The sequence below is a fragment of the Dreissena polymorpha genome, chromosome 2 (genome assembly GCF_020536995.1).
Source record: "Dreissena polymorpha isolate Duluth1 chromosome 2, UMN_Dpol_1.0, whole genome shotgun sequence".
NCBI classification, from domain to species: Eukaryota; Metazoa; Mollusca; class Bivalvia; order Myida; family Dreissenidae; genus Dreissena; species Dreissena polymorpha.
Genome location: NC_068356.1, coordinates 47440347 through 47467934, shown reverse-complemented (window position 1 = coordinate 47467934; position 27588 = coordinate 47440347). Strand labels below are relative to the sequence as shown.

Genomic DNA, 27588 nt, shown 5'->3' with positions numbered 1-27588 from the left:
AAGTTGGCTTGACCGCAGTATGGTGTCGATACCGTACATGTTTGCACGGCTCAGGACCTCAGTATCCGGGATCTTGTCTTGCCATCTGATGCCTAGAATTTTTCGAAGGCATACTGTGTGAAAGTGGTTCAGCTTCTTGGTATGTCTCTGGTACACCGTCCAGGTCTCGCTGGCATACAGTAGTGCTGTAAGTACAACTGCTTTGTATACATTGAGCTTTGTCGCTGATGTGATACCTCGGCGGTTCCATACAGTGTTGTTTAGGCGACCAAAGGCAGAGCTTGCTTTAGCTGTGCGGGAGTTGACTTCGTCATCAATATGGACGTTTCTGGATAGGGTGCTACCAAGATATGTAAACTTCTCCACAGGATTGAGACGCTGAGACTTGATTGAGATGTTTGGCTCGATGTAAGGGATATTTGGTGCTGGTTGGAACATGACCTCAGTCTTTTTAGTGCTGATTGTCAGACCAAAACTGTCACAGGCATCTGAGAATCTGTTCAGGCTCTGTTGCATGTCAGCCTCTGTTGAAGCATTAAGAGCACAATCATCTGCAAAGAGAAGGTCTCTTAGCCTTTTGAAGTGGACCTTGGTCTTGGCTTTCAAACGCTGCAGGTTGAAGACTCCGCCGTCTGTGCGGTACCTGATGTCAATGCCTGGGTCACTTTCAGAGAAGGCATCTGCGAGCATGGCAGTGAACATCATGCTGAAGAGTGTAGGGGCTAAAACGCATCCTTGCTTGACGCCATTTGTTACCTTAAAGGTTGAAGATTGATTACCATCATCGAGAACATGGGCCTGCATACCATCATGAAATTGGCGTACCATCGTGATGAATCTTGATGGACAGCCGAATTTCTCCATGATTTTCCATAAACCAGTCCTGTTCACAGTATCAAACGCTTTGGTGAGGTCTACAAATGTTTTGTAGAGGCTGACATTCTGTTCTTGGCATTTCTCTTGCAGTTGTTTAGCAGCAAAAATCATGTCCATTGTACCACGACCGGAGCGAAATCCGCACTGACTTTCAGGAAGGAGGCCGTTTTCAATGTGGATTAGGAGTCTGTTCAATAGTATGCGTGCAAGGATCTTTCCTGTGATGGATAATAGAGAAATCCCTCGGTGGTTGTCGCACGACTGTATGTTGCCTTTACGCTTGTAGAGGTGAACTATTGACGCATCCTTTAGGTCTTGTGGTAGCGTTTCCTTTTCCCACATTGACTGAAAAAGTTCTGTCAGTTTCTGGATCGTCAGTTGGCCTGCGGCTTTGTAGATCTCAGCTGGAATTGCGTCTGCGCCAGGCGCTTTGCCAGTTGACATTTGCTTAATAGCCTTTTCTGTCTCTGTAGCGGCAGGAGGATTGTCGAGTGTATTGTCAATTGGGGCCTGAGGTAGGCGATTTATTGCTTCGTCACTGATTGTAGATGGCATGTTTAAAACCGATTCAAAGTGCTCAGCCCACCTATCAAGAATGCCAGACTTGTCTGTGATAAGTTTGGTTCCATCTTCAGAGAGCAGCGGTGATGTACCAGCAGGCTGGGGACCATAGAGTGTTCTGACAGCTTGGTAGAAACGTTTGGAGTTGTGAGAGTCAGCATAGTCCTGGATTTCATCGGCTTTTTATTTGAGCCATTTGTCTTTCATGTGCCTTAGCTCAATCTGAACCTTTTGCTTTGCCTGGTGTAGAGCGGCTGCGTTGGCTTGGGTTTTATTTGAGAGGTTCAGCTTAAAGAGCATATTCTTTTTTTCAAGCAGTTTGTCGATAGCCTTGTTGTTTTCATCAAACCAATCCTGGTGAGAGTGCGTTTTAGGACCAAGTAAGGTACAGCATGTCGAGTGTACAGTGTTCTTGAAGTCCGCCCAGTCTTGTTCAATGTTGCCAGAATTTAAAGGCATTGACTTAAGTTTATCATCCAACTCACTTGCTACCTGCTTTTGACGTCAGCATTTTTCAGCTTCTCAATATTCAGACGTTTTGGAGGTTTCTTCCCCTGTGGGCGCCTAGGAGGTTGAATATGAAAGTTGAGTCTACTTATTATGAGGCGGTGGTCCGTCCAACAATCTGCTCCACACATTGACTTTGTCACTCGCACATCGTTCCAGTCGGCAGACCTGACAATGACATAGTCGATAAGATGCCAGTGTTTTGAGCGCGGGTGCATCCAAGAGGTTTTGTTTCGGTTTGGCAGCTAGAAGAGTGTGTTTGTTACACTAAGGTTATGCTGGGCACACAATCTGAGCAAGAGTAGACCATTGCTGTTGCAAGATCCAACACCGTGTTTGCCAATGACTTCTCCCCACGTGTCTACATCTGACCCGACACGGGCATTGGAGTCGCCAAGAACCACTAGTTTGTCTTGTTTGGGTGCGGAGTCAATAATTTTATCAAGCTCTTCATAAAACTTGTCCTTGATGTCATCAGGGTTTGTCATGGTAGGAGCATAGCAGCTAACAATGGTTGCGTTTCTTTTTCCTTTCAGTTGAAGAGTGAGCGTCATAAGGCGATCATTGACTCCCTTTGGTAGGCTAGTTAATTTGCCTATGAGGTAATTTTTGATAGCAAAGCCAACCCCAGCCTCACGGCGTTCATCCTTCCCACGACCACTCCAGAAGAAAGTGTATCCAGCGTTTGGCTCTCTCAACTGTCCCTCTTCCGCAAAGCGAGTTTCGCTCAGAGCAGCAATGTCCACAGTGTATCTTGACAGCTCCTTTGCTACGAGAGCGTTTCTTCTTTCTGGTCTATTGGACTCGTCCCTGTCCAATAGTGTTCGTACGTTCCATGCGCCGATTGTAATCGGTATATGTTTGATATTTCTTGTATTTCGACCGCATGATTGGGATCCCTGCCAGCCGCGGTAAACTAGCCCGGGTGATTCGAGACAGGCAATTTTTAGGGCACCTTTTCTAGCCCCCTCCCCAGACTACGGGGGTGAGCAGTGCATTCCTAAAGAGGGCTGCTCAGTCACTCAAGATGTTGCCGGGAGCCTTTGCTGTCTCGGTCAAAGAGCTGACGACCAGTGTCTTGAGACGCCTGTGTGTAGGGTCGCAACTGCAGCTTCCAGTGTATCCACACCTGCTGGTATCGTCGCTTGCCAATCGCCACAGGACTTTTAGTGGAAAAGAGTTGAAAACATGACTTGCGCTAAAGACTTTGATAAAAGTGAAGAAGGGTTGCGCATAAACCAGCCTCACTCTCTCGTCCGTAATCATCTGGATCTAGTGGCAGGACGTTGTCGAGACGACTAGAGATGAATTCGGGTGCAGAAGTTGCCGGAGCCTTGCCTCATTTGCACAAGACACCGCCTACGGAACTTCACTCCGAACACGCAAAAGCTTGTTGTTGCTTTGGCCGGTGACTTCTTCTTGGAAGTTCATACGCCCAGTGATGCCGTGTTAACATCACCCCCTCACATGGTTTAGCCCGCCGACTGAAGCGGTTTCCAGGGTGTGGCGCTAGGAGCCAGCATGTGAGAGATTAGGAGATGGATGAAGACCAGAGATACCTGTCCATCCTAAATGTAGGATGCAGTCGACGGGCACCAAGGGTACTACTTCTATCCAGAGCCCCTTACACCCTTATATATGAATTATTATCGCAATAAAAAGGGATTAGAAGCATCAAATTGTATTAAAACATTTTTACATTTTTCTATTTAATCAGTACATTATACAGCTTTTACCAGCTTCGAAATCGTGAGGCTGAAAAACTTACCAAAAAGCGCAGGATGGTATAATGTTAAATCTAACACCTTATTTGGTCATGGAAATAAACGAATTGCATTAATTTTTTGCTAAATGACAGTGTTTTTTTATTAAAAAGCATTCATATTTTGTGAACACATTTATTTCCTGACATGTATTGATTTATTGATATCCAAGGCAAAAATTATTATCATATCCTTGTTTCTTATTGTTTGACGATGACGATGACGACGATCTTTAAATTCGTGACTAATTTTACTAAACCTTTATTTCCCGCCATTTTAATAAATCTGTGTTGTGAAAGAAAAAATACTGTCAATAATGCCAAGCATCGAAGACTGGATCAACGACCCACTGGGTATCATACAGAACATATTTGGTGAGTATACATCACCAAAATGATACCGTTATTTACCAATAAAATGGAGTTTTAAGTCAAATGTCCCATATTTTCGCGAGGTGCACATTAAACTGAAGTGACAACAATCGACATACATGCCAGACGTCCCGATCTCGGCGGGACAGTCCCGCTTTTGGGCCCTTTGTCCCGGCGTCCCGATATGAGACGATTTGTCCCGACATTCGTTAAAAAACGATGTAAGGTCTATAGTAGTCAATATAAATTGCCGCCTAAGAGTCTTTTGATGATTTTTGCTTTGGCAGACTCTTGGCGTCAATAGTCCACTCTATCTTTTTAATAGCGAGAGTTTTCCTTCTTTGTCTATATTGATGCGCAAGGAATTTGGTGCGCAACATTCAAGCCCCGATATCAGACAGTTAATATCAACGGATTGCAATAATATTTACATACCTGTGTAGATAATTCATTTCTCACTTATGTTCCGTAAGAATTATGTAATGACTCTTTCAATTTTGCACGCCTGACCAATTTAAATCAACACACTACTCAGATTTTCAATTCCTATCGCTGTGCCCGCTGTATACGGCAGGTAGATTTTAATCGATAACGCAGCCTATTACACCGTAATGCCTTCTTCTGATTGGTTGATATTTAAATATTTCATAACATGGCGAGAGGTCAGTGATTGTATTGCGATTTAAGCAGAAGTTTTACTGAAACAAATTATGCCTTTTAGCTTCAGTTCGACGCTATTTGAGGTAATAATGGACTAATTTACTAAAACTTTTTGAGTTGGTAATGTTATTTTGCAATTTTAAGCATATTGATATAATAGTATTGTATTTATTTTTCGTTATGGTTTTTGCAGACCGGAGTTTCAGCGTTCAGATCTATTCTGAACGCGAATTATTTCAGCTAGGTCTATAGGTTCCCAATGAAATTCGCTATTCAAGCTCTGTTTCGCTAACACTTACCACCGCTAATCCCTTTATTGCCCCTAATAAACAATCCGATTCTACTTCTCGTGTGTACCAGTGTTGTTTATGACACCTTATCAGTGATTTATCGGCTAATTATTGATTTTATCAGGCATTCACACCATGGTGGTCTTCAAGATAGTGGTCGCTTATTGCTATCGATAGTTGTATTATAATGAAATAAATGTTGAAAATGTGTTTGTTTTTATCTTTGTTTGAAACGGTTTACAAAACAATTGTTTTGTAAAATTAACTCTACGTCATTAATGAGTCTTTTACATTCAATGTTTAGTTCCAAAATAGCAGGATAATCCGAATGTGCAATATACCGAAATCGCAACAAACAGTCCAATAAGTGATACCCATCCTGTCTAGTGTAATTGGGTGTAATTGTAATAAAAACAACGAGGTGCTAAGCATGACAGTTTGACCCTACTCCAATTAAGTTGTTGGCAGTTAAAATGAACACAATGACGGTTTGCTTCCACCAAAAACCTACCTCGAAAATGTGTACGGCCGCGCATACCGTGTCAAGCTGATGTAACTGTTCGGTAGATAGTTTACTGTAACACGTACTTTCAGTGTACTGGATAACCTCCCTTGCGTTAATGTTTGCCATTGAAAGTAATATAATGAGTATTGTTGTCGTAATGTTCCAGATTTTGTACTCTAAAAAGATGAATATTATCTTCGTTGTTTGCTATTGTCTTACAGTACACTCCACGCGTTTTCCCCAAAAAACGCGCTCCCTCCGCGTTTTTTTTTCTGCTAGCGAGTGTTCACGCGGTGTTGAGAGAGCGAGGTGAACTTAATAAAACGCTCGGCGTTACGCAGCGTTCGCTAATTCCCGCGGCGTGTATTACTTTAGCCTAGTCGGTAAATGCAGACAATTTCCGTTTTTATCAGTGACCGCTGCCAGGGGTTTTTTTTAGAAAAAGGGGAAGACGCTGGACGCTGGGTAAAAGGGGAAAATGGAGCGGGAAAGAGACATATTTGGGGAAAAAAATTGTTCATTTCAATGTCTATAACTCACCAGGGGTGTCAATTTTCCGGATTATTCCGGAAATCCGGATTTGAGCCGTCCAGGGTTGATTTTGAGGTGAATGTAAATCCGATGAGTTTGTTTAAGGGGGGGTGGGGGTAGGGACAAAATTCTTTGAGTGCGGGATCATTTCAGAACGAATATTGTTATAGCATCGTCGGCATTCCGGACATTTGCGCTTGGTACCGATTTTATTTATTGATTTCTGATTGGTAAGCGGCTGGCACTGACATGAGCAGTAACTGACAAAGTAAAGCACTGCAATATCATATTTTAAAACAATATGTTGATCAAATTATATATTGACTGCGTATTTGCTAGGTTACTGGTTACTGGTTTACATTTTCTGCAGTCAAACGATATGCATATTTTATTTCATTCGCAAATGATGTATAGGGACATGTTTTCAGACAGTCGTTTTCGGATACGGTATGACGGTATGGTTTGTCGATTTTAATTTAATTTTGAAGTTCTTAATATCATTTGTTTAAAATGACAAATACACATGCGGTGTTACGGATGGTTTGGTTTATAATATTTCGCATTGTACTCACCAGAAATTGCACCTAGAAAGACTATAAAAAAAGAACAATAAGCTAGGGCTCGGTGGGGTTGGGCCCTCTCTTCCCTTTATCCTACGACCTCAGACTCTCGGCTTAATTTTCCGGATTTCAAATTTGGTTCACAAATTGACACCCCTGCTCACCTACAGACCTCAGGTTTTTTTTAAGAAAAAGAGGCATGTCTCTGACCTTTTTGTTCTTAAACACTGAACAAGTATGATATTAAAGTCAAAGTCCTAAATAAAGTTGCAAGTGTAGATCTAATAAAGGGAAATGTTTTCAACTGGGGCCGGGGAACGATGTCAATTTCATGATGAATGGGTTGACGATCTAGATCTGCTACAGTATTGGAAGGGAAAGGTGCGGCAGCTGCCGATTGTCTACTTTCACTTTCACAATAATCCGACAGTATTAATCAATGTTGATTACATGTACCTCCGAATCCTGCTGGGTTTCAACGGTTTTTGATGATTCATTCTTAAAAAATGCGTCAACGCAATGAATATTTTCCGAGTTCGAACGTTTTATTTTGTTCGTGTATGAACGCCAATTGTGAGACTTTATTCTGTTTTAACGTTTCTATCTTGGCTTTCACATAGCCCGGATGAAAATTCGACTGGTTTCCGGTAATTAATTGACGAAACACCCTTCTCGTGCAAGACCGGAATCCAGTAAAATAGTCATATGATTAATACGATTAGTTGCCCGGTTTTAATGACGTAATTTAAGAGCTATATATAGAATCACTGGGATTCCCAGATTTTAGAGTTCGTCGGGAGAGAGAGAGAGAGCGAGATCGTTTTACATGGTACAAATTAGATAAGTGTCGACTTCCCAAAAGAAAAAAAACATTTCTTTGAGGGTAAAATATTATATTTTGGTGAAAAATTATTTTTTTGGAGGGGAAATGGTATTTTTAGGGGAAAAATTCTGGTAGGGGAAGACGCCGAATATCGGCGTCACTTTCTTAGTAAAAAAAAAACCTGGCTGCGCAACGCCGCGTTAGCAGTGTGCTACTGGGCATGCCAAAAAAATAAAAACATTGTTATAATAAATTGTTTAAATACTGTAGTATATGTATAAAAAGATAATTGTATAGAAAATTAATACGTATTAACATTATGTTTTTTAATTCACAGGTACATCTACAATATGAATGAATATAAGACATTTGACAAATTAATATTTAAATCATAACACATATAAGACAAGAATAAATGTTCCGTAAAATTTCCAAATGAGAATAATAATTAGTAATCCGAAACACACTACGATTTTTAATGTTAACACGACGTTTACAAATGCTTCCAATATACAGTCATCATGTATATTTCCTGACAAAAGCGCGCGAAAATTATGCTGCAATGTACAAGGTATACTCCTGCAAAGCGTGCGTGTATTTATTTTTTTATACAAACTTTATAGCGCAGAGAACATTGAATTTTGTTGATTTCGGTTAAAAGTTTCTTTGGTATTTTTTAACAAAATTATATCGCGAATAAGTTGATATTTCCTCCAAAATAATTTCAAATCATACCCGCCGAATCTTTATCGTTACGGTATTTTAGTAGAGTAATTATTTTAACAGTAATTGTACTGTAAACTGATTAAAGAAGACATCTGGGCGGAACTGGATTTTAAGTGTTTGACGTTATGAAAACACGCAAAGCTTGTCTACTGACCTATTGTGTAGACTGCTGTCTGCGGTGTTTTGTCAAAAGGGATTAACATGTGTGAATGTCACTCTGCCGATTTGGTCCATAATTACTGGTAAACATTGTTTTGAATGTCGACGCAACAAGAATACGACTGTGAATATTAAATGCAACTATCAACTCAATAGTTACCACCTTCTTTTAGCAATCAATGGAATAACCTAACTTCAAAGAGAAAATAAATGCATTAGCGAGCAGAGAATTAACTTTGTTCCGACAATTAAAACCATTCCTTATGCATTCGTTGAACGTGTTTACTTGAGTAAGTTATGCCTTTAGACAGGAAGCGGCTTTTCTTTGATTACGTCAAACTGTCAATTCACACAGATTTGCGAGATTTTTAGGGTCTTTGGTCATTTGTTTACATGTTCAGTATAGAAAATCACCTGCTAACATGAAAACTTTGGATTAAATTATCAAAATAAAAACAATGTTGCAAACCGAGTTTATATTAATTGGTAAGTATTAGTTAAAAGAGGACGTTTTGTTTGTTGTAAATCAACGAGTTTTCTTTACAACAACTACTTCTACAACCACGTCGGGATCGATCTATTTTGGTTGTTGTTTTTTTAATTGTAAATATTATACTACATGTACATGTATGTACTTGTAATAAATGTAATTTTATTTGAAAATCAGGAAGTCAAACAAAATTAAATTGATCGTTATCTCGTAAAACGCGGAGTTTCCCCCGCATTGCCAACGCCGAGGGCCGCCGCGTCGGCTTATCAGTTTTGCCGATCGTTAACCGCCGCGTTCAAAATCATGCAAACGCCGCGTCTGGCGGGATTTTCTTAATCTCCCTCCAGGTCAATCACCGCGGAGTATGGAGGGAAATTGGGGAAACGCGTGGAGTGTACTGTATTTAATAAAACTGTTATAGTTACATGTATGTTTTAGATTTCATGCTTCATATCAGATGTTTTATGTCTTGAATAAAAGTATCAAGAGTTTGTGTTAGTACTATACTGACTACAGTAAAGGTGGAATGATAGATCGTTTTAGGTGTCCTGCTTTTTGGTCAAATGTCCCGTCAATTTTTTATGGAATGTCCCGCTTTGGACCTAAAAAATTCTGGCATGTTTGACAATCGAGTATATTCAAGTAACTACCACAATGTACCATGTTGTTGAAAAATACAATAATTGTCTGTGCATTTGTAAAGCAATATTTTTTTTCTTGTAAATACATGCATATTCTTCTGACAGGACATGTGGTTTTAAATTGACTCCCCCAGCCTTTGAAAATTTTTGCTATGACGGCTCTAGAAGTCCAAAAATCTTCAGTGCATAAAAGACCGTTTTTCTTGCAGTCTGTGCCGATATCTTTTGTTGACAAATTTTGACGTTACGTAAACATAACCGTGTACAATGAAAACAGTAGAACAAGAAAACATTCTGATTAAATAAAGTAATTCCGATGTATTTCAGATTGCCATAAGAAGCATAAAAATATGTCTTTTATGCTGAAATTCTTAGGAAAAATAGTTTTAAAAAGTTATCTGAAATAAAGCACTACTACCGTCGTGTAAACATCTATTAAAGCTTAAAAGGGGATTCCACACAAAGTCATTGACACATGATCCCGCACCCTGAATACATGTATGGTAGATTGAGCCTATGAAAGAAATAACAAAGTGAATTAAAAGCAATTATTTATTGCTTTTATGGTACAATTTGCATGACTTTGTGCTTTGGACAGGTAAACATTGATAAGTTTTTGTAGTATCAGTGTAATTGTTCCTTAGCCCTCGCAGTGGTGATCAAATTTTGCACAGGTCTTAGGACAATAGACAGCGCATTGTAACTCTTAGCAACCTTTTGGGTAATAAAGCTGATAGTTGAATTATTGCAACTAGGACAAACTACAAACTAATTGCTTAACACAAAGAGATATTTTAATGGGTCAATATACAAGATAAAAATGTGTTAACATATTAGTGTTTTTCCCAGGAGGGCGAAGGGGCATGGCGCATTACTTTCAAAAAGGGCATTTTAGCGCGCAGTTTAGGCAAAAAAGGGCAAAAACGTTCCCTGAATACCTGAATTACGGGGAAACATGTAATCGCATCAGAAGCAGTTGTGGAAAAAATAACATATAAACAAGCACATTTAATGGTTATAGATGTATTTAACTTACTATGATTTATATTAATATATTTACTTTGCAATTTCATTTAAGTTCCATGCTGTTTCAATAAACTGTACAGCACGACAAACATAATAAAGCAATATATGCATATAAATCTGATTATACACAGATCCACTAACATATTAATGAAACCATGTTTAACCAGGTTTTCCGAAGGAAAAAACTGGTTATTAGATTGGTGAATGCGGGCTGGCTGGCGGGCTGGCGGGCTGGCTGGCTGGCGGGCTGGCGGAATAAGCTTGTCCGGGCCATAACTATGTCGTTCATTGTCAGATTTTAAAATCATTTGGCACATTTGTTCACCATCATTGGACGGTGTGTCGCGCGAAATAATTACGTCGATATCTCCAAGGTCAAGGTCACACTTTGAGTTCAAAGGTCAAAAATGGCCATAAATGAGCTTGTCCTGGCCATAACTATGTAATTCATTGTGAGATTTTAAAATCATTTGGCACATTTGTTCACCATCATGGGACGGTGTGTCCCACGAAAGAATCACGTCAATATCTCCAATGTCAAGGTCGCCACGACTAAAAATAGATTTAAAAAAAAAAAAAACTTACAAAGGGGGTTAATTTTTTTTGGTCATTTCAAAAGTTCAGTTTGAGTTTTCTCCCTTTATCAGATTTTTTTTTCACAATGAAAACCTGGTTTTGTGACAATTTTGTCCCTTGTTGTCTTATCCCATTTTAAATCTCGACAGATGTTTAAAATAACATTGCGAGTAAATTGGTCGCTAACAAAACAATATGCAAACACTCGTTTCCGTGACATACATCCACCGATATCTGTATAGTCCGCCATGTTGATAAAATGTCAAATGATGTAAGCGACAGGTGCGCATAGCAACGTTAAATAGTATACGCGATTCGCATTTTGTTAAATTAGTATACGTCTCAGTAATTATTTCAATAATTAGATCTAATTATCTTAAAGATGAAAACGATAAAGAATAAATTTGTTTGTTTTTTAAAATGTAATTATGCGTAATGCGTATGTTTTGATATAACTGAATAATGCATGCAATGCACAATTGCCACGAGAATAACATCGAGTTTTTCATCAAAAGTCTCCGAAGTAATGACTTTATCGTGAGAAGTACACATTGCCGAGCGAAAAGTGCGCTTGGTATAACATAGCCTCCGGCATTATCGATTGATATACTGACAAGAGGTTATTCACGCATGACTAATTCACAGCTTTGGAGCAGTCAGTAAGAACTACCTATAAATTGAGCACTGTTATAGATTAAATCTTCTCAATTAATATAGTCGATTAGACGTTGACGTCTCTCGAGTAAATCAAGCACAGTCGGAGCGTCACAGACAATCAAGGAAGCTGATTTTGCGGACCAAGTTAGATCGTAAGGCAATAAAGATGTTATCGATAAGGGCGCGTGGCGAAATTTGCCATTGAAAAAAGGGCGCGTGGCGAAATTTGCCTTTGAAAAGGGCAGGGTGGCGATCCGGGAGGGCGGCGTGGCTTTTCACCACGCTAAAATGGCCTGGGAAAAACACTACATATTCTGGGAACACATTGTGATAAGACTTTGTTGTTTTTATCACGGCTTTATAATGTTTTTATTTTGTTCCAGATAAACAGCAAAATTTAGAAAGCAGTAATGTGAAAAACTATTTTACAGAAAAATTGAAGACCAAAAATGCATTGACATGGGTAATATTTTTACTATTTGAGTTTTGTAATCTATCCCATTTTTAGCTCGGCTGTTTTTGGAGAAAACCCAAGGTATTGTCAAAGCCAGCTCGTCGTGTCATCCGCCGTCCGCGTCGTGCTTAAACCTTGACATTTTGTCAAAGTTTTGAATATTGGCTCTAAAATCAAAGTGCTTCAACCTACAACTTTGAAACTTCATATGTAGCTGCACCTTGATGAGTTCTACATGCGACACCCATTTTTGGGTCACTAGGTCAAAGGTCAAGGTAACATTGACCTCTAAAAAAAAATTCTGACAAGCTGTCATTTATTCAAAACTGCAACCGCAGCCGAGCGAGGCACCGGTTATGCGGTACTCTTGTTTTTATGCCCCCGGATCGAAAGATCAGGGGTATATTGTTTTTGGTCTGTCTGTCTGTCATTCCGTCATTCTGTCATCAAAACTTTAACCTTACATTAAGTTTTGTAATAACTTTTGAAATATTAAACATAGCAACTTGATATTTGGCATGCATGTGTATCTCATGGAGCTGCACATTTTGAGTGGTGAAAGGTCAAGGGCAAGGTCATCCTTCAAGGTCAAAGGTAAATAAAACAAAAAAAACTTTAACCTTGCATTCAAGTTTTGTAATAACTTTTGAAATATTGAACATAGCAACTTGATATTTGGCATGCATGTGTATCTCATTGAGCTGCACATTTTGAGTGGTGAAAGGTCAAGGTCATCCTTCAAGGTCAAGGTAAAAAAAAAGCGGCGCATTAGGGGGCATTGTGATTCTGATAAACACATCTCTTGTTTACTACGGTAGTTTAAATTAGAAAGACAGTCAATTTTTTCGACCTACATTTAATACACACTAATGTTAGATTAATTGTCCCCTACCGGTGAAACCAGAGGGGACTTATGGTTTGCACTCCTTCTTTCTGTCAGTCTGTCTGTTTGTCAGTCAGTCCGTCACACTTTTCTGGATCCTGCGATAACTTTAAAAGTTCTAAATATTTTTTCATGAAACTTGAAACATGGATAGATGGCAGTATGGAGATTATGCACGTCATTTCATTTTGTTCCTTTGTCAAAAATTCTGGTTGCTATGGCAACAAATAAATAAAAAATATTTATTTTTTTTTTACTGACAATGGTGGAGTTTCAGTGGTAGGGGACCATATTGCTTGGCAATCTCTTGTTAATTTTAAGGTGAAGAAGGACCCAGAGCTCTAGTGTATACATGCTATAAATAAGCTTTAACATTTCTTAAACCAGTGTTTTGCACCTAATAACAGAACACACCAGGAAACTTGTTATGTTTAGCTCACCTGAGCACAACGTGCTCATGGTGAGCTTTTGTGACCGCTTTTTGTCCGTTGTCCGTTGTGCGGCGTCAACATTTGCCTTGTTAACTCTCTAGAGGCCACATTTATTGTCCAATCTTCATGAAAATTTGGTCAGAAGATTGGTTTCAATGATATCTTGGATGAGTTCGAAAATGGTTACGTTTGCTTGAAAAACATGGCTGCCAAGGGGCATTTTTTTTCTTATATGGGTATATATGGCCATAGTAAAATCTTGTTAACACTCTAGAGGCCACATTTATAGTCCGATCTTCATGAAACTCGGTCAGAAGATTCATCCCAATAATATCTTGGAAGAGTTCAAAAATGATGCCAGTTGGTTGAAAAACATGGCCACCACGGGGGCGGGGCTATTTTCCTTATATGGCTATTGTAAAACCTTGTTAACACTCTAGAGGTCACATTTATTTTCCGATCATCATGAAACTTGGTCAGAAGATTTGTCCCAATGCATACCTTGGATGAGTTCGAAAATGGTTTTGGTTGCTTTAAAAACATGACCACCAGGGGCGGGACATTTTCCTTATATGGCTATATATGACTATAGTAAAACCTTGTTACCTCTAGAGGCCACATTGATTGTCCAATCTTCATGAAATTTGGTCAGAAGATTGGTCGCAATGATATCTTGGATGAGTTCGAAAATAATTGTGTTTGCTTGAAAAAAAATGGCTTCCAAGGGGCGGGGCATTTTTCCTTATATGGCTATAGTAAAATCTTGTTAACACTCTAGAGGCCACATTTACTGTCCGATCTTCATGAAACTTGGTCAGAAGATTCATCCCGATAATATCTTGGACGAGTTCAAAAATGATTCCGGTTGGTTGAAAAACATGGCTGCCAGGGGGCGGGGCATTTTTCCTTATATGGCTATAGTAAAACCTTGTTAACACTCTAGAGGCCACATTTATTTTCCGATCTTCGTGAAACTTGGTCAGAAGATTTGTCCCAATAATATCTTGTTATCTCAGGTGAGCGACTTTGGGCCTTTCAGGCCCTCTTGTTTGTTTTTTTCACTCTGTATCTCCCCCCCCCCCCCTCAAAAAAATAAATATTTTCTTAAAATTTGTAGATTCCAAGCCTAAATGACAGTAGCCTTCACACTCTGAAGCCCAACTCCCTGGTGCGTTTCCGATGCATGGTGCAGGACATGTTTGACCCAGAATTTTATCTGGGCTCTTACGAGGTCAAGGACATTGTGACAGGGCAGACAACCATGAAGTCTGGCAAATACAAGGACATTGCAGAGTGTGGGGTATGTACTTAATCTTTCTTACTAGATTCAACTTTTAAAGGTTTCGTTTCCAACCCTAAAATACTGATGAGGAGCAACAGCATAAACCCTGAACAGACTGCAAGTAACTCGCTGGCTGTTCTCATTCTAAAAAAAAACGTTACTTCTTTAGAGCTATATGTCAACACAACTTCCATTATCTTCATTTTTCATAGCAGTTCTCAGGATCCAAAGATCCCGAAGTAACTTGTCAGGTCAGTTAAGTGATATGAACAATGTTGTTTGTTCTTGGATAAAATGTCCATAATTATTTTGAATATTTTTCTGACAAATATTATATAATTATTTTCAAATGCATACAAAAAGAATTTTATTCCATAACACATAAATGTTTGCCGAATTTTACAGTTCATATTCAGGGGTTTTCCTCGCTTCATTGGGAAATGGCCCTAGCCTATGGATTTTTGGATAAATTTGCTCATTTTGGGAAAAATTATCGCTAATATTACTGCTTTGGGAAATGAAAAAGCTGGTGTAAGTTAGGATTTTTGGGGAAACTGCATGATTTTAAACGCCTCAGTTATATAAGGCTGAAAACCACTGATATTAACCTCAGCTTGCAAGTGTTGTGAATGTTTCAAGCACTGGTTTACCATTATTAAAAAAAGACGTAACAGCCATATTGATTTTGAAGTTTATGCGCAGCAATTCTGCTACAATGAACACTCTGGGGAAAAGCCTGAGGCGAGCTGTGCTGTGGGGAAAAAGGCTTAATGCATGTGGGTAATTTCTAGTCCCAGATTATCCAGAGCAGTCCACTTTTCCTTCTTCGGATTTTTATCCCCCGCCAAAGGCGGACGGATATAGAATTGGCTTTGTCAGTCTGTTCATCCGTCTGTCACAAACTATTGATTGCTATAAACTATACAAGATATCAACACAAAACTTTATGGGTGTTTATACATCAACAAGGAAAATTAAGAGGTGTTGTTATTTATTCAACGAATTTGTTGGTTTAAAAGAAAGTTTCTTCTTTACAAAAATCCAGTATAGGCGAGAAGTTGTCCCTTATCAGGCTTTAATGGGACAATGTTTTAAGCTCATGCATTTAGACCAGTTTCCTGGTGTGTGGATCATATGTATGTACAGTAAGGGTCATGAGTATGAATCAAATTATGCTGCAATTATGAAAATAAAGAATCAAGTCCCATACACAATTTTTTACAAAAATGTGATTTAACAGAAAATATGGCGTCATGTTAGTGACTATAAGCATGATATGACTGTGTATGATAGATCAAACTGCAGTTATTTATTTCAGGCAAATCAGTCGATTGATCTTGACTCGATGAATAACAAAACGATGGACAGAATGACGCTCTACTGTGTACCAGTCCCTGGCGAGTCAAATTGGGTCAAGACAATATCCTTTCTTGAGTACATCAAACATAGATTGATTTCTCTGCCTAAATGTAGATTGATTTCTCTGCCTAAATGTAGTTTGATTTCTCTGCCTAAATGTATATTGATTTCTTTGCCTCAATGTTACTTTTGTTTTGAAAAATGTGATAATTTAAATGACGTATTTTCATGCCGGGTCAAAAACTATACCATTGGGTCATTTAGTGCATTTCAAGGATTAAGCATGGTGTCCGCTCTCTAATTGAAGTAGTTTTCATCCGATCTTCACCAAATTTGGTCAGAAGTTGTGTCTAAATGATATCTAGGTCAAGAACAAAAAAGGGTCATACCGGGTCAAAAACTAGGTCATGAGGTCACTTAGTGCATTTCAAGCATTTAGCATGTGTTCGCTCTCTAATTGAAGTAGTTTTTATCCGATCTTCACCAAACCTGGTCATAAGTTATGTCTAGATGATATCTAGATAAAGTTCGAACATGAGTCATGCCGGATCAAAAAATAGGTCACAGAGTCACTTAGTGCTTTTAAAACAATCACCATTGTGTCTTTTAACTTAGTCCATTAATTCAAATGGCTGTGTCTTGTGACAGTTTGGCACTCTTGTTCCTTATATGGCTATATATGGTTTTAGTAAAACTTTAGAGGCCACATTTATTGTTTGATCTTCATGAAACTTTGTTAGAAGATTCATCCTAATCATATCTTGGACGAGTTTAAAAATGGTTCGGGTTGGTTGAAAAACATGTACACCAGGGGGCGGGGCATTTGTCCTTACATGGCTATAGTAAAACCTTGTTAACACTCTAGATTCCACATATATTGTCCGACCATCATGAAACTTGGTCAGAAGATTTCTCCCAATTATATCTTAGATGAGTTGAAAAATAGATATGGTTGGTTAAAAAACATGGGCACCAGTGGGTGGTGCATTTTTCCTTATATGGCTATATGACTATAGTAAAACCTTGTTATTTAACACTCTAGAGGCCACATTTATTGTCTGATCTTCATGAAACTTGGTCACAAGAATTGTCCCAATGATATCTTGGACGAGTTGAAAAATTGTTTCATTTGGTTGAAAAACATGGCCACCAGGGGGCGGGGCATTTTTGCTTATATGGCTATTGTAAAACTTGTTAACATTCTTTTAAGTCACATTTTTTGTCCAGTCGTCATGAAACTTTGGTCAAAATATTTGTTTTGATGATATTTTGGATGTGTACGAAAATGTATCCAGTCTGTTAAAAAACATTGCCACCAGGGTGTTCACTATTCTTGAAAGTTGGTAAGAACATTTGTTCTAATGACATCTTGGGCTGCACAGATCAGGTCAGTTCCTTTGAATTTCAGGTGAGCGACTTTGGGCCTTTCAGGCCCTCTTGTTTCTTGAGAATTATTGCTGAAAACACATGCAGTTTTGATTGAATTTTTTATTCCTTAACTGACTTATACGCTAATACTGACATGAGCAAAGTGAAAACCAAGTGCTACCCTTCTACCTCCCAGACCCCGATGCGGTGCAAGCGTAACAGGGACAATAACGAAACCATGGAAACGTCCCCTGTGGACAATTCTGAAGACAGTTGTCAAGGTCAACCATTTTCCAGTGTAGTTGGGGACACAGACATAATGGAAATGGATTCCATTGAAATCAAGAGGAAGCAAACCAATAAAAGTGGTAGAATTGTGTTGTTTATTTTAAATATAAGGTCACAGTTTTGTTTCATTTGACAAAATAAACCTAGAAATAATTGAGCATTCAAATATAACTATACAAATTCAACTAGGAGTTTTTTAGTTTTTGCTGTTTGTAATTAGAAAGCATTGAGCTTGCTTTTAGCTCGGCTGTTTTCGGAGAAAGCCGAGGTATTGTCATAGCCAGCTCGTCGTCCGACGTCCGCGTTGTGCTAAAACCTTAAAATTGGCTCTAAAATCAAAGTGCTTCCACCTACAACTTTGAAACTTCATATGTAGATGCACCTTGATGAGGTCTACACGCCACACCCATTTTGGGGTCACTAGGTCAAAGGTCAAGGTCACTGACCTCTAAAAAGAATAATTCTGACAAGCTTTCATTTATTCAAAACTGCACCCGCAGCCGAGTGTTGGCACCAGTTAAAAGGTGCTCTTGTTGAAAATATAGTGTGAGATAGATTTCATTAAAAGAACTGTCATAACTGCTTAAAAACAGCCTAGCGATCTGGAGGTCACGGGTTCAATCTCCACTGTGAGAGCGTTACTTAGATCTCCCCCCTATACACCAAGTACTGGTTCTAGTCCCAGGAAACAGACTCGAGAGCGTTTTAAATAAGCCTTAGGCTTTCTATGCAATTGAGCTAAAATAAATAGGTTTGAACTAACTAACTGCTTAAAGACAAACACTATTTCTCTAGAACCTGGTAGTTCCAAGATTCCTGACCTGAATTTCCCGTTGCCATCGGAAACTGGACCAGCTTGCCTTGTTAAGGTAAGTTAACTTGCTATCCACAACCCAGCATCCAATGACTTGTTCTTTAATTTTTATGCTCCCCCAAAATAAATTTTGGGGGGAGCATATAGTCGCCGCTTCGTCTGTCCGTGTGTGCGTCTGTCTGTCCGTCCGTGCACAATTTTTGTCCGGGGTATTTCTCAGCAACTAATGACCGGAATTCAATGAAACTTTATGGGAAGCTTCACTACCAAGAGGAGATGTGCATATTATCAGCGGGTTCTGGTCGGATGATTTTTCACAGAGTTATGGCCCATTGAAATTTTCTATAAAAAAATTCTTGTCCCCCCAACTACTGTGCCCTCAAGACGTTTCCTTTTATCTGAATATATAGTGCAATATTGTGACAAAAAAAAACTTTGGGGAGCATCACCCGTCTCAGACGGTTTCTTGTTTACCTTTCTGTAATGCTGAACTTTTGAAAGAAAAGGCAAGCTATTAACCGCCCCAGCATCAGTGTTCAATGTGGTGTTTTCCTGTTAGTTGATTTATCAGAAAAGACGCTCAGGATTTCATTCAAACTTCATACATATGCTCTTCCAATTGTAATAGACCCATTGACCAAGATTGGTAACTCATGCTTGAATTGAAAATGGTCTAAATTAGGGGTCTTTTACACCCCGGAATTTTACATGTATCCAATAAAAGCAGGGTTTACGCCCCGTTCGAAGAAGGCAGCATATAGCATGCACACTTTCAGTCTTCAGGAGTGTTAACAAATTCCTGTCTGAGCCGTGACCTAGCCATACATGAATTGATATGAAAAAAAACTTGGCGCAAATGTAAAACCAACGTGAGACCAGTCCATTGTATTTCCCCTCTCCCTACCTTGAAGGTCATGGTCACATTAGGAGGTTAGAGGTCAATTTTGACCACAAGAAAATAATGAACATTCGTGTCACAACCATTACTGTCATTTATTAATGGATATTAAAGCAAGTCAAACACAATCAATTATGTCTTCACATCCTTTATAGCAGGTCACTGACATAAAATGTATATTAAATTATCAAATAAAAGAAGTTGAGAGCTGTTTTGCAAATAACCAAAGTTATCCCCCGCCATAGGCGGAGGGATATTGTTTTGGCGTTATCCATCCGTCCGTCTTTCCGTCCGTCCGGAGCCTTATCTTGGAAGTGCTTTGGCGGATTTCATTGAAACTTGGTAGGAGTATATATATGGATAAGAGGATAATGCACGCCAAATGGCATTGTACACCATCTGTTAATAACGGATTTATGGCCCTTTGTATCTTGAACAAATGCTTTTTTGAGTGTCAAATATAACATTTTGTGTCCAGAAGCATATTGGCGGGGGATATCAATTCAACGAATTTGCTTGTTGAAATACATTTTGAAAAATCTTTAGTGCATAAAAGACAATTTTTCTTGCAGTTTGTGCTGATATCTTAAGGTATAAGAATAAATCCTTGAATACTTCTGAAATCGGTGACAAAATTTCACGTTGCGTGAAGCATAACCGTGTAGTAAAAATCGAATTTTGAACAAGATTCAAGTAAGTAATTTAAGTAATTATTTAAGTAATTCTTATGTATTTAATATTGCCATAAGCAACATTATATAAATATTACATGGCTGACAGGGTGACAGTAAATTTGTCAACTTGAGGAAATACTGTCAACTGTTGACAAATTTACTGTCACCCTGTCAGACATCTAATATTTATTTCATTATACCGAAAAAACTATTCAAACATGAACAATTTATATGAGCCATGAACAATTTTAATATTCAATAATTGTATTTAATTTCAGCAATTAGCAACCATTAATATTTTGATAACAATAATAAAAGTACACTGGTTAACACAGTCAATTTCTTATCACAGAAAATAACAATTCAATAGTTAAACAGTATTAAGTATTTATTATATACCTGTTAAATGCTTTTAACAAAATACAGGTTGTATTAATCGTTGAAATAAAACCGGTATTATGCTACTCGCTGTTTTCTGATTCCGTATTACCATACTAGCCGGACTACTTTTTTCGACCCATTTAATGAATATATTACATAGTACATCGGGTGACGTCATTTCTGTGATGAAACACAATACAGTCAATCTTGTGCTTGCGACCACTTGAATTAAGCGACTTTTGTCTTATGCGACCACTTTAAATCCCGCCCGAGCGTTTTAACTTTATTTAACCAGGTTTTCCGAAGGAAAAAACTGGTTATTAGATTGGCGAATGCTGGCGGGCTGGCTGGCGGGCTGGCGGAATAAGCTTGTCCGGGCCATAACTATGTCGTTCATTGTCAGATTTTAAAATCATTTGGCACATTTGTTCACCATCATTGGACGGTGTGTCGCGCGAAATAATTACGTCGATATCTCCAAGGTCAAGGTCACACTTTGAGTTCAAAGGTCAAAAATGGCCATAAATGAGCTTGTCCGAGCCATAACTATGTCGTTCATCGTCAGATTTTTAAAATCGTTTGGCACATTTGTTCACCATCATTGGACGGTGTGTCGCGCGAAATAATTACGTCGATATCTCCAAGGTCAAGGTCACACTTTGAGTTCAAAGGTCAAAAATGGCCATAAATGAGCTTGTCCTGGCCATAACTATGTCATTCATTGTGAGATTTTAAAATCATTTGGCACATTTGTTCACCATCATGGGACGGTGTGTCCCACGAAAGAATCACGTCAATATCTCCAATGTCAAGGTCGCCACGACTAAAAATAGATTTTAAAAAAAATAAAAATTACAAAGGGGGTTAATTTTTTTTGGTCATTTCAAAAGTTCAGTTTGAGTTTTCTCCCTTTATCAGATTTTTTTTTCACAATGAAAACCTAGTTTTGTGACAATTTTGTCCCTTGTTTCATATTGTATTAAGCGACTTTTGTCTTACGCGACCAGTGACCGCTGATTTTAGTGTATTTTGATGCCCGAGTTTATCTAAGCCGATAACATAAACGATAACATCCGTCCGAAAAAAACTTTGACATTGGCGATAACTTTATCACTTTTGAAGATAGCAACTTGATATTTGGCATGCATGTGTATCTCATAGAGCTGCACATTTTGAGTGGTGAATGGTCAAGGTCATCCTTCAAGGTCAAATGTCAAATTTATGGTGTCTGTCCCTCCGAAAACTTTAACATTGGCCATAACTTTTTCAATATTGAAGATAGCAACTTGATATTTGGCATGCATGTGTATCTCATGGAGCTGAACATTTTGAGTGGTGAAAGGTGAAGGTGAAGGTCATCCTTCAAGGTCAAATGTCACATATATGGCGTCTGTCCGTCCGAAAACTTTATCATTGGCCATCACTTTTTTTAATATTGAAGATAGCAACTTGATATTTGGCATGCATGTGTATCTCATGAAGCTGCACATTTTAAGTGTTGGAAGTTCAAGGTCAAGGTCATCCTTCAAGGTCAATTTTTTTTTGGTTAAATGTCAAAGCGGCGTTCTCATGCTGCTGCACATTTTGAGTGGTGGAAGTTCAAGGTCAAGGCCATTCATCAAGGTCAAGGTCATCCTTCAAGATCAAAGTTAAAAAAAAAATCAAAGCGGCGTTATCATGAAGCTACACATTTTGAGTGGTGGAAGGTCAAGGTCATTCTTCAAGGTCAAAGGTAAAAAAAAACAAACGCGTTCTCATGAAGCTGCACATTTTGAGTGGTGGAAGTTCAAGGTTAATGTCATCCTTCAAGGTCAAGGTCATCCTTCAAGGTCAAAGGTAAAAACCCCACATCAAAGCGGCTTTATCATGAAGCTGCACATTTTGAGTTGTAGAAGTTAAAGGTCAAGGTCATCCTTCAAGGTAAAAAAAAAATTAAAAATTCAAAGCGGCGTTTTCATGAAGCTGCACATTTTGAGTGGTGGAAGTTCAAGGTTAAGGTCATCTGTCAAGGTCAAAGGTAAAAAAAAATAATTTCAAAGCGGCATTATCATGAAGCTACACATTTTTAGTAGTGAAAGTTCTAGGTCAAGGTCATCCTTCAAGGTCAAAGTCATCCTTCAAGGTCAAAGGTCAAAAAAAATAATTTAAGCGGCGTTATCATGAAGCTGCACATTTTGAGTGGTGGAAGTTAAAGGTCAAGGTCATCCTTCAAGGTAAAAAAAATATATAAAATTTCAAAGCGGCGTTCTCATGAAGCTGCACATTTTGAGTGGTGGAAGTTCAAAGTCAAGGTCATCCTTCAAGGTCAAGGTCATCCTTCAAGGTAAAACGTCAAAAATAAAATAAAATTCAAAGCGGCGTTCTCATTAAGCTGCACATTTTGAGTGGTGGAAGTTCAAGTCATTCTTCAAGGTCAAGGTCATCCTTCAAGGTCAAAGGTCAAAAAAATATATTTCAAAGTGGCGTTATCATGAAGCTGCACATTTTGCTTGGTGGATGGTCAAGGTCATCCTTCAAGGTCAAGGTCATCCTTCAAGGTCAAAGGTAAATTTTTTTTTATTTCAAAGCGCATTCTCATAAAGCTGCACATTTTGAGTGGTTGAAGGTCAAGGTTATCCTTCAAGATAAAAGGTAAAAAAAAAAAATTCAAAGCGGCGCAATAGGGGGCATTGTGTTTCTGACAAACACATCTCTTGTTTTTTTAAACATGGTTAAAGAACACAAATATTTATTTTTAGCTCCACTGGCCAAAGGCCAGCAGGGCTTATGTCATGGTCCTGTGTCCGTCGTGTGTGCGTGCGTCCGTGCGTGCGTGCGTCCGTGCGTGCGTTAACTTTTTCTTTAAACATCTTCTTCTCCTAAACTACTCGTCCAAATCTGAAGAAATTTCTCAGGAATGTTCCTGTGGTAAACCTCTTTCAAATTTGTTTAAATTATGCCCCTGGGGTCAAATTTGACCCTGCCCCGGGGTCAAAAAATTGAAAATTTGCTTATATAAGGCCTATTTTGTGCAAACTTTATAAATCTTCTTGTCCATAACCATTAGGCCTAGGGCTACCAAATTTGGTATGTATTGACATCTTATAGTCCTCTATCAAGTTTGTTCAAATTATGCCCCTGGGGTCAAATTTGACCCTGCCCCAGGGGGTCAAAAAATTGAAAATTTGCTTACATAAGGCCTATTTTGTGCAAACTTTAAAAATCTTCTTGTCAGTAACCATTGGGCCTAGGGCTACCAAATTTGCTATGTAGTGACATCTTATAGTCCTCTACCAAGTTTGTTCAAATTATGCCCCTGGGATTAAATATTACCCTGCCCCGGGGGGGGTCAAAACATTGAAAGTTTGCTTATAAAAGGCCTATTTGTGCAAACTTTAAAAATCTTCTTGTCCATAACCGTATGGCATAGGGCTACCAAATTTGGTATGAAGTGACATCTTATTGTCCTATACCAAGTTTGTTCAAATTATGCCCCTGGGGTCAAATTTGACCCTGCCCCGGGGGGTTAAAAAATTTGCTTATATAAGGCCTATTTTGTGCAAACTTTAAAAATCATCTTGTCCATAACCATTGGGCCTAGGGCTACCAACTTTGTCATGTAGTGACATCTTATAGTCCTCTACCAAGTTTGTTCAAATTATGCCCCTGGTGTCAAATATGACCCTGCCCCGGGGGGTTAAAAAATTGAAAAATTGCTTATATAAGGCCTATTTTGTGCAAACTTTAAAAATCTTCTTGTCCATAACCATTGGGCCTAGTGCTACCAAATTATCTATGTAGTGACATCTTATAGTCCTCTACCAAGTTTGTTCAAATTATGCCCCTGGGGTCAAATTTGACCCTGCCCCGGGGGGTTAAAAAATTGAAAATTTGCTTATATAAGGCCTATTTTGTGCAAACTTTAAAAATCTTCTTGTCCATAACCATTGGGCCTATTTCTACCAAATTTTGTATGTAGTGACATCTTATAGTCTTCTATCAAGTTTGTTCAAATTATGCCCCGGGGGGTCAAAACATTGAAAGTTTGCTTATAAAAGGCCTATTTGTGCAAACTTTAAAAATCTTCTTGTCCATAACCGTATGGCATAGGGCTACCAAATTTGGTATGTAGTGACATCTTATTGTCCTCTACCAAGTTTGTTCAAATTATGCCCCTGGGGTCAAATTTGACCCTGCCCAGGGGGGTTAAAAAATTGAAAATTTGCTTATATAAGGCCTATTTTGTGCAAACTTTAAAAATCTTCTTGTCCATAACCATTGGGCCTAGGGCTACCAAATTTGCTATGTAGTGACATCTTATAGTCCTCTACCAAGTTTGTTCAAATTATGCCCCTGGGGTCAAATTTGACCCTGCCCCGGGGGGTTAAAAAATTGAAAATTTGCTTATATAAGGCCTATTTTGTGCAAACTTTAAAAATCTTCTTGTCCATAACCATTGGGCCTATTTCTACCAAATTTTGTATGTAGTGACATCTTATAGTCTTCTATCAAGTTTGTTCAAATTATGCCCCTGGGGTCAAATTTGACCCTGCCCCGGGGGTCACAAAACTGAACATATGACGTTTACCAGTGGAGATTACTGCGGCCGTTTGGCTGTGACCAACAACAACATCAACATCTTGTAAACATGAGATAAAACCCTGTCATTTAGTGCCATTTTAGGTCAGATGGTGACTGCTTACAAAGGCATTGAAGTAAGAACATGTGTTATGAATGTTTTTCTTATAAACTGAAAAAAGTCGGGTTTTATTTAAATATGTCGAAAGTGACCATATATGCGGATGAAAATATTTTGGATGACATGTTAATTTCATGTATTTTTTGTAGTGTTAAAACCAGTTTAATAATATATTATTGATTTTAAAAACACAACTTCCATGAACATAATTATTTCAAGGAAAGTCAATATATGATACTGCACGGTAAACTCAAACTTTGTATCCAAGAGAAGGTGTTGAAATTAATGAGGTGCAATGTTCTTAACTATCGTATATGCTGCTTTTTAATAACTAATGATTCATTGTTCCTTTTGTGAATCGTGACTGATCATGAATTGTTGAAATGATTGTCAATTGCTCTACAATGCATATATATATCTGACCATTTTATATTTTTCTTAATATAAGTTATGAATTGATCTTTGAAGTCAAATGAATTACTTAATTAAATACATTTATAAATATAAAAAAGTAATCTTTAGATTATCATATTCATAATATTCTCAGGCCTGTTGGTCTTGGGGATGTGTGGGTTGATGAGCAATTTTCCTTTTATCACAATTATTTCTACCCTACCTGATCATTTCCTTCATATTCCATTTTAATTCAATTGACGTCTGCAACCTCTTTCAAATTGGGAAAGTCCAAAATGTGTTGTTTGGTAAAGGGTTAAGGCATTTTGATTCCTATGGGTCTTGTGAATCTGTTTCAAATCAAATGCGTAGATTTGATCTTCAGCATCTAAAAATATGTGAAATAGAAAGTACGACAATATCTTTTGGAGAGATAAATGTACCTACATTATAAGCAAAGGACCTGTGCAACAATTCCGGGGCTTTTTTGTCTGTTTAGTTAACACCGTAGTAACTTTTTCCATATATAAAAATGCTCACCCTTCCAACTTTAAGCGCCCAGTGGGACGAGGGATAGAAAGAGAAAGTCACATGCTTGAGTACATTTCAACCCATGCACATTACACGTTTTTTTCGCAAAGAAAAAACAGTGGAGCGATACAGGGCCATCATGGCCCTTTTGTTATTATTTTATTTTTGAAATACCGTCCAACCATTTCACCCAAGAATTCCCCCCCCCCCCCCCCCCCCCCCATAAAAAAATATAATTTTTTTGCATTTTTTTTTGCATTTTTGGAAGATAATGTAATAAATGACCACACCCCCACACTTTAAACCCCTCTTCACTCCACCACTCCCTCATTTGTGATTGAAATTGAGATAGGTCCCTACACCTTTAAAAAGAAAAATAGATGAGTGGTTTGCACCCGCAAGGCGGTGCTCTTGTTTATATTTAGATTCATTTGATTACAAAAGCAGAAATCGATGTGTCAAAAGGAGATAATCCGATATCTGGATTTAAAATCAAAGGTCTGCATTCATCACAAATGGCCTTTTTTTATTTAAAGACTATTTTATTAAGAGACCACTTTTGGTTACTCCCTTTAGTGGTCTCTAAATAAAAGATTGACTGTAGTTTTATTTAAACTCTCTTGAATTTAAGAACATGTCGGATGTGTTGTTTTTTAACAGTAAACTATTTGTTTAAAACATCCAGCAAATGCAAAACGTATTTCAGAGTGGGTGTTTATCATGCACAAATTTAAATTTCGGATAGGAATACAATGAAATAGTGTGGTTTAAACTAAGTTTCAATAAAAACATTGAATAAATAGAAGTGGCAGTTCATATCGTTTCAACGTTTTTGTTATAAACATTGGATTAAAATTGTCAACTGAATACTTATAAACATTGGATTAACGATGTCATTAAGGTAAGCGTGTCGGAAACCTGTGTTTTCCCGGTTCAAATGTTTACACGTTAATTTAAATAAACTGTATTTATATGCTTCTTAAATAAACTATGGCGTAGCGTTTAGACATTGTTTTGTAAGTTTTGTTTAAGGAAAAAAATACAATTGTTAACTGTTTTCGTTAGTTGTTGTATGTAATAAAAGGAATATTACTCTAGTCCATTGTTCCAAGAGTTTGTATCAGTCTCGTGGCTTGTGCTATTTCGCATCACACTCTAGGCTCCGCCTCTCGTGTGCTACGTCATCACACAAGCCACTCGACTGATACAAACTCTTGGAACATTTTACTAGCGTAATATTCCGTATGTCTCTTAAAGTGTTTTCTAAGTCTAACAGTAACAAAATATTAACTTCAAACAATTTTCCTTAAAAACGTGACGTCACCACAACAATGGAAATCAAATGACGCAGTCTTCATTCATAAACTGTGCGCGGACAATCATAGTGACATTCCGCATGTGATTGCTAAGGTAGCGGGCGGCAGTATTTTTT

The 27588-nt window shown here is 38.2% G+C and overlaps 1 protein-coding gene across 1 annotated transcript in view; it reads left to right on the top strand.

Moving 5' to 3' along the window:
• The first annotated feature begins 3949 nt into the window (after nucleotides 1-3949).
• The window catches only part of LOC127866942 (mini-chromosome maintenance complex-binding protein-like), a 52206-nt gene continuing 28567 nt past the window's right edge, over nucleotides 3950-27588 (top strand). Inside the window, exons 1-6 of the mRNA XM_052407812.1 lie at nucleotides 3950-4081; nucleotides 12106-12185; nucleotides 14608-14790; nucleotides 16091-16192; nucleotides 17642-17867; nucleotides 18583-18656. Coding sequence (XP_052263772.1) covers nucleotides 4024-4081; nucleotides 12106-12185; nucleotides 14608-14790; nucleotides 16091-16192; nucleotides 17642-17867; nucleotides 18583-18656 — 723 coding nt within the window. The 5' untranslated portion in view covers nucleotides 3950-4023. The remainder of the gene's footprint in view (nucleotides 4082-12105; nucleotides 12186-14607; nucleotides 14791-16090; nucleotides 16193-17641; nucleotides 17868-18582; nucleotides 18657-27588) is intronic.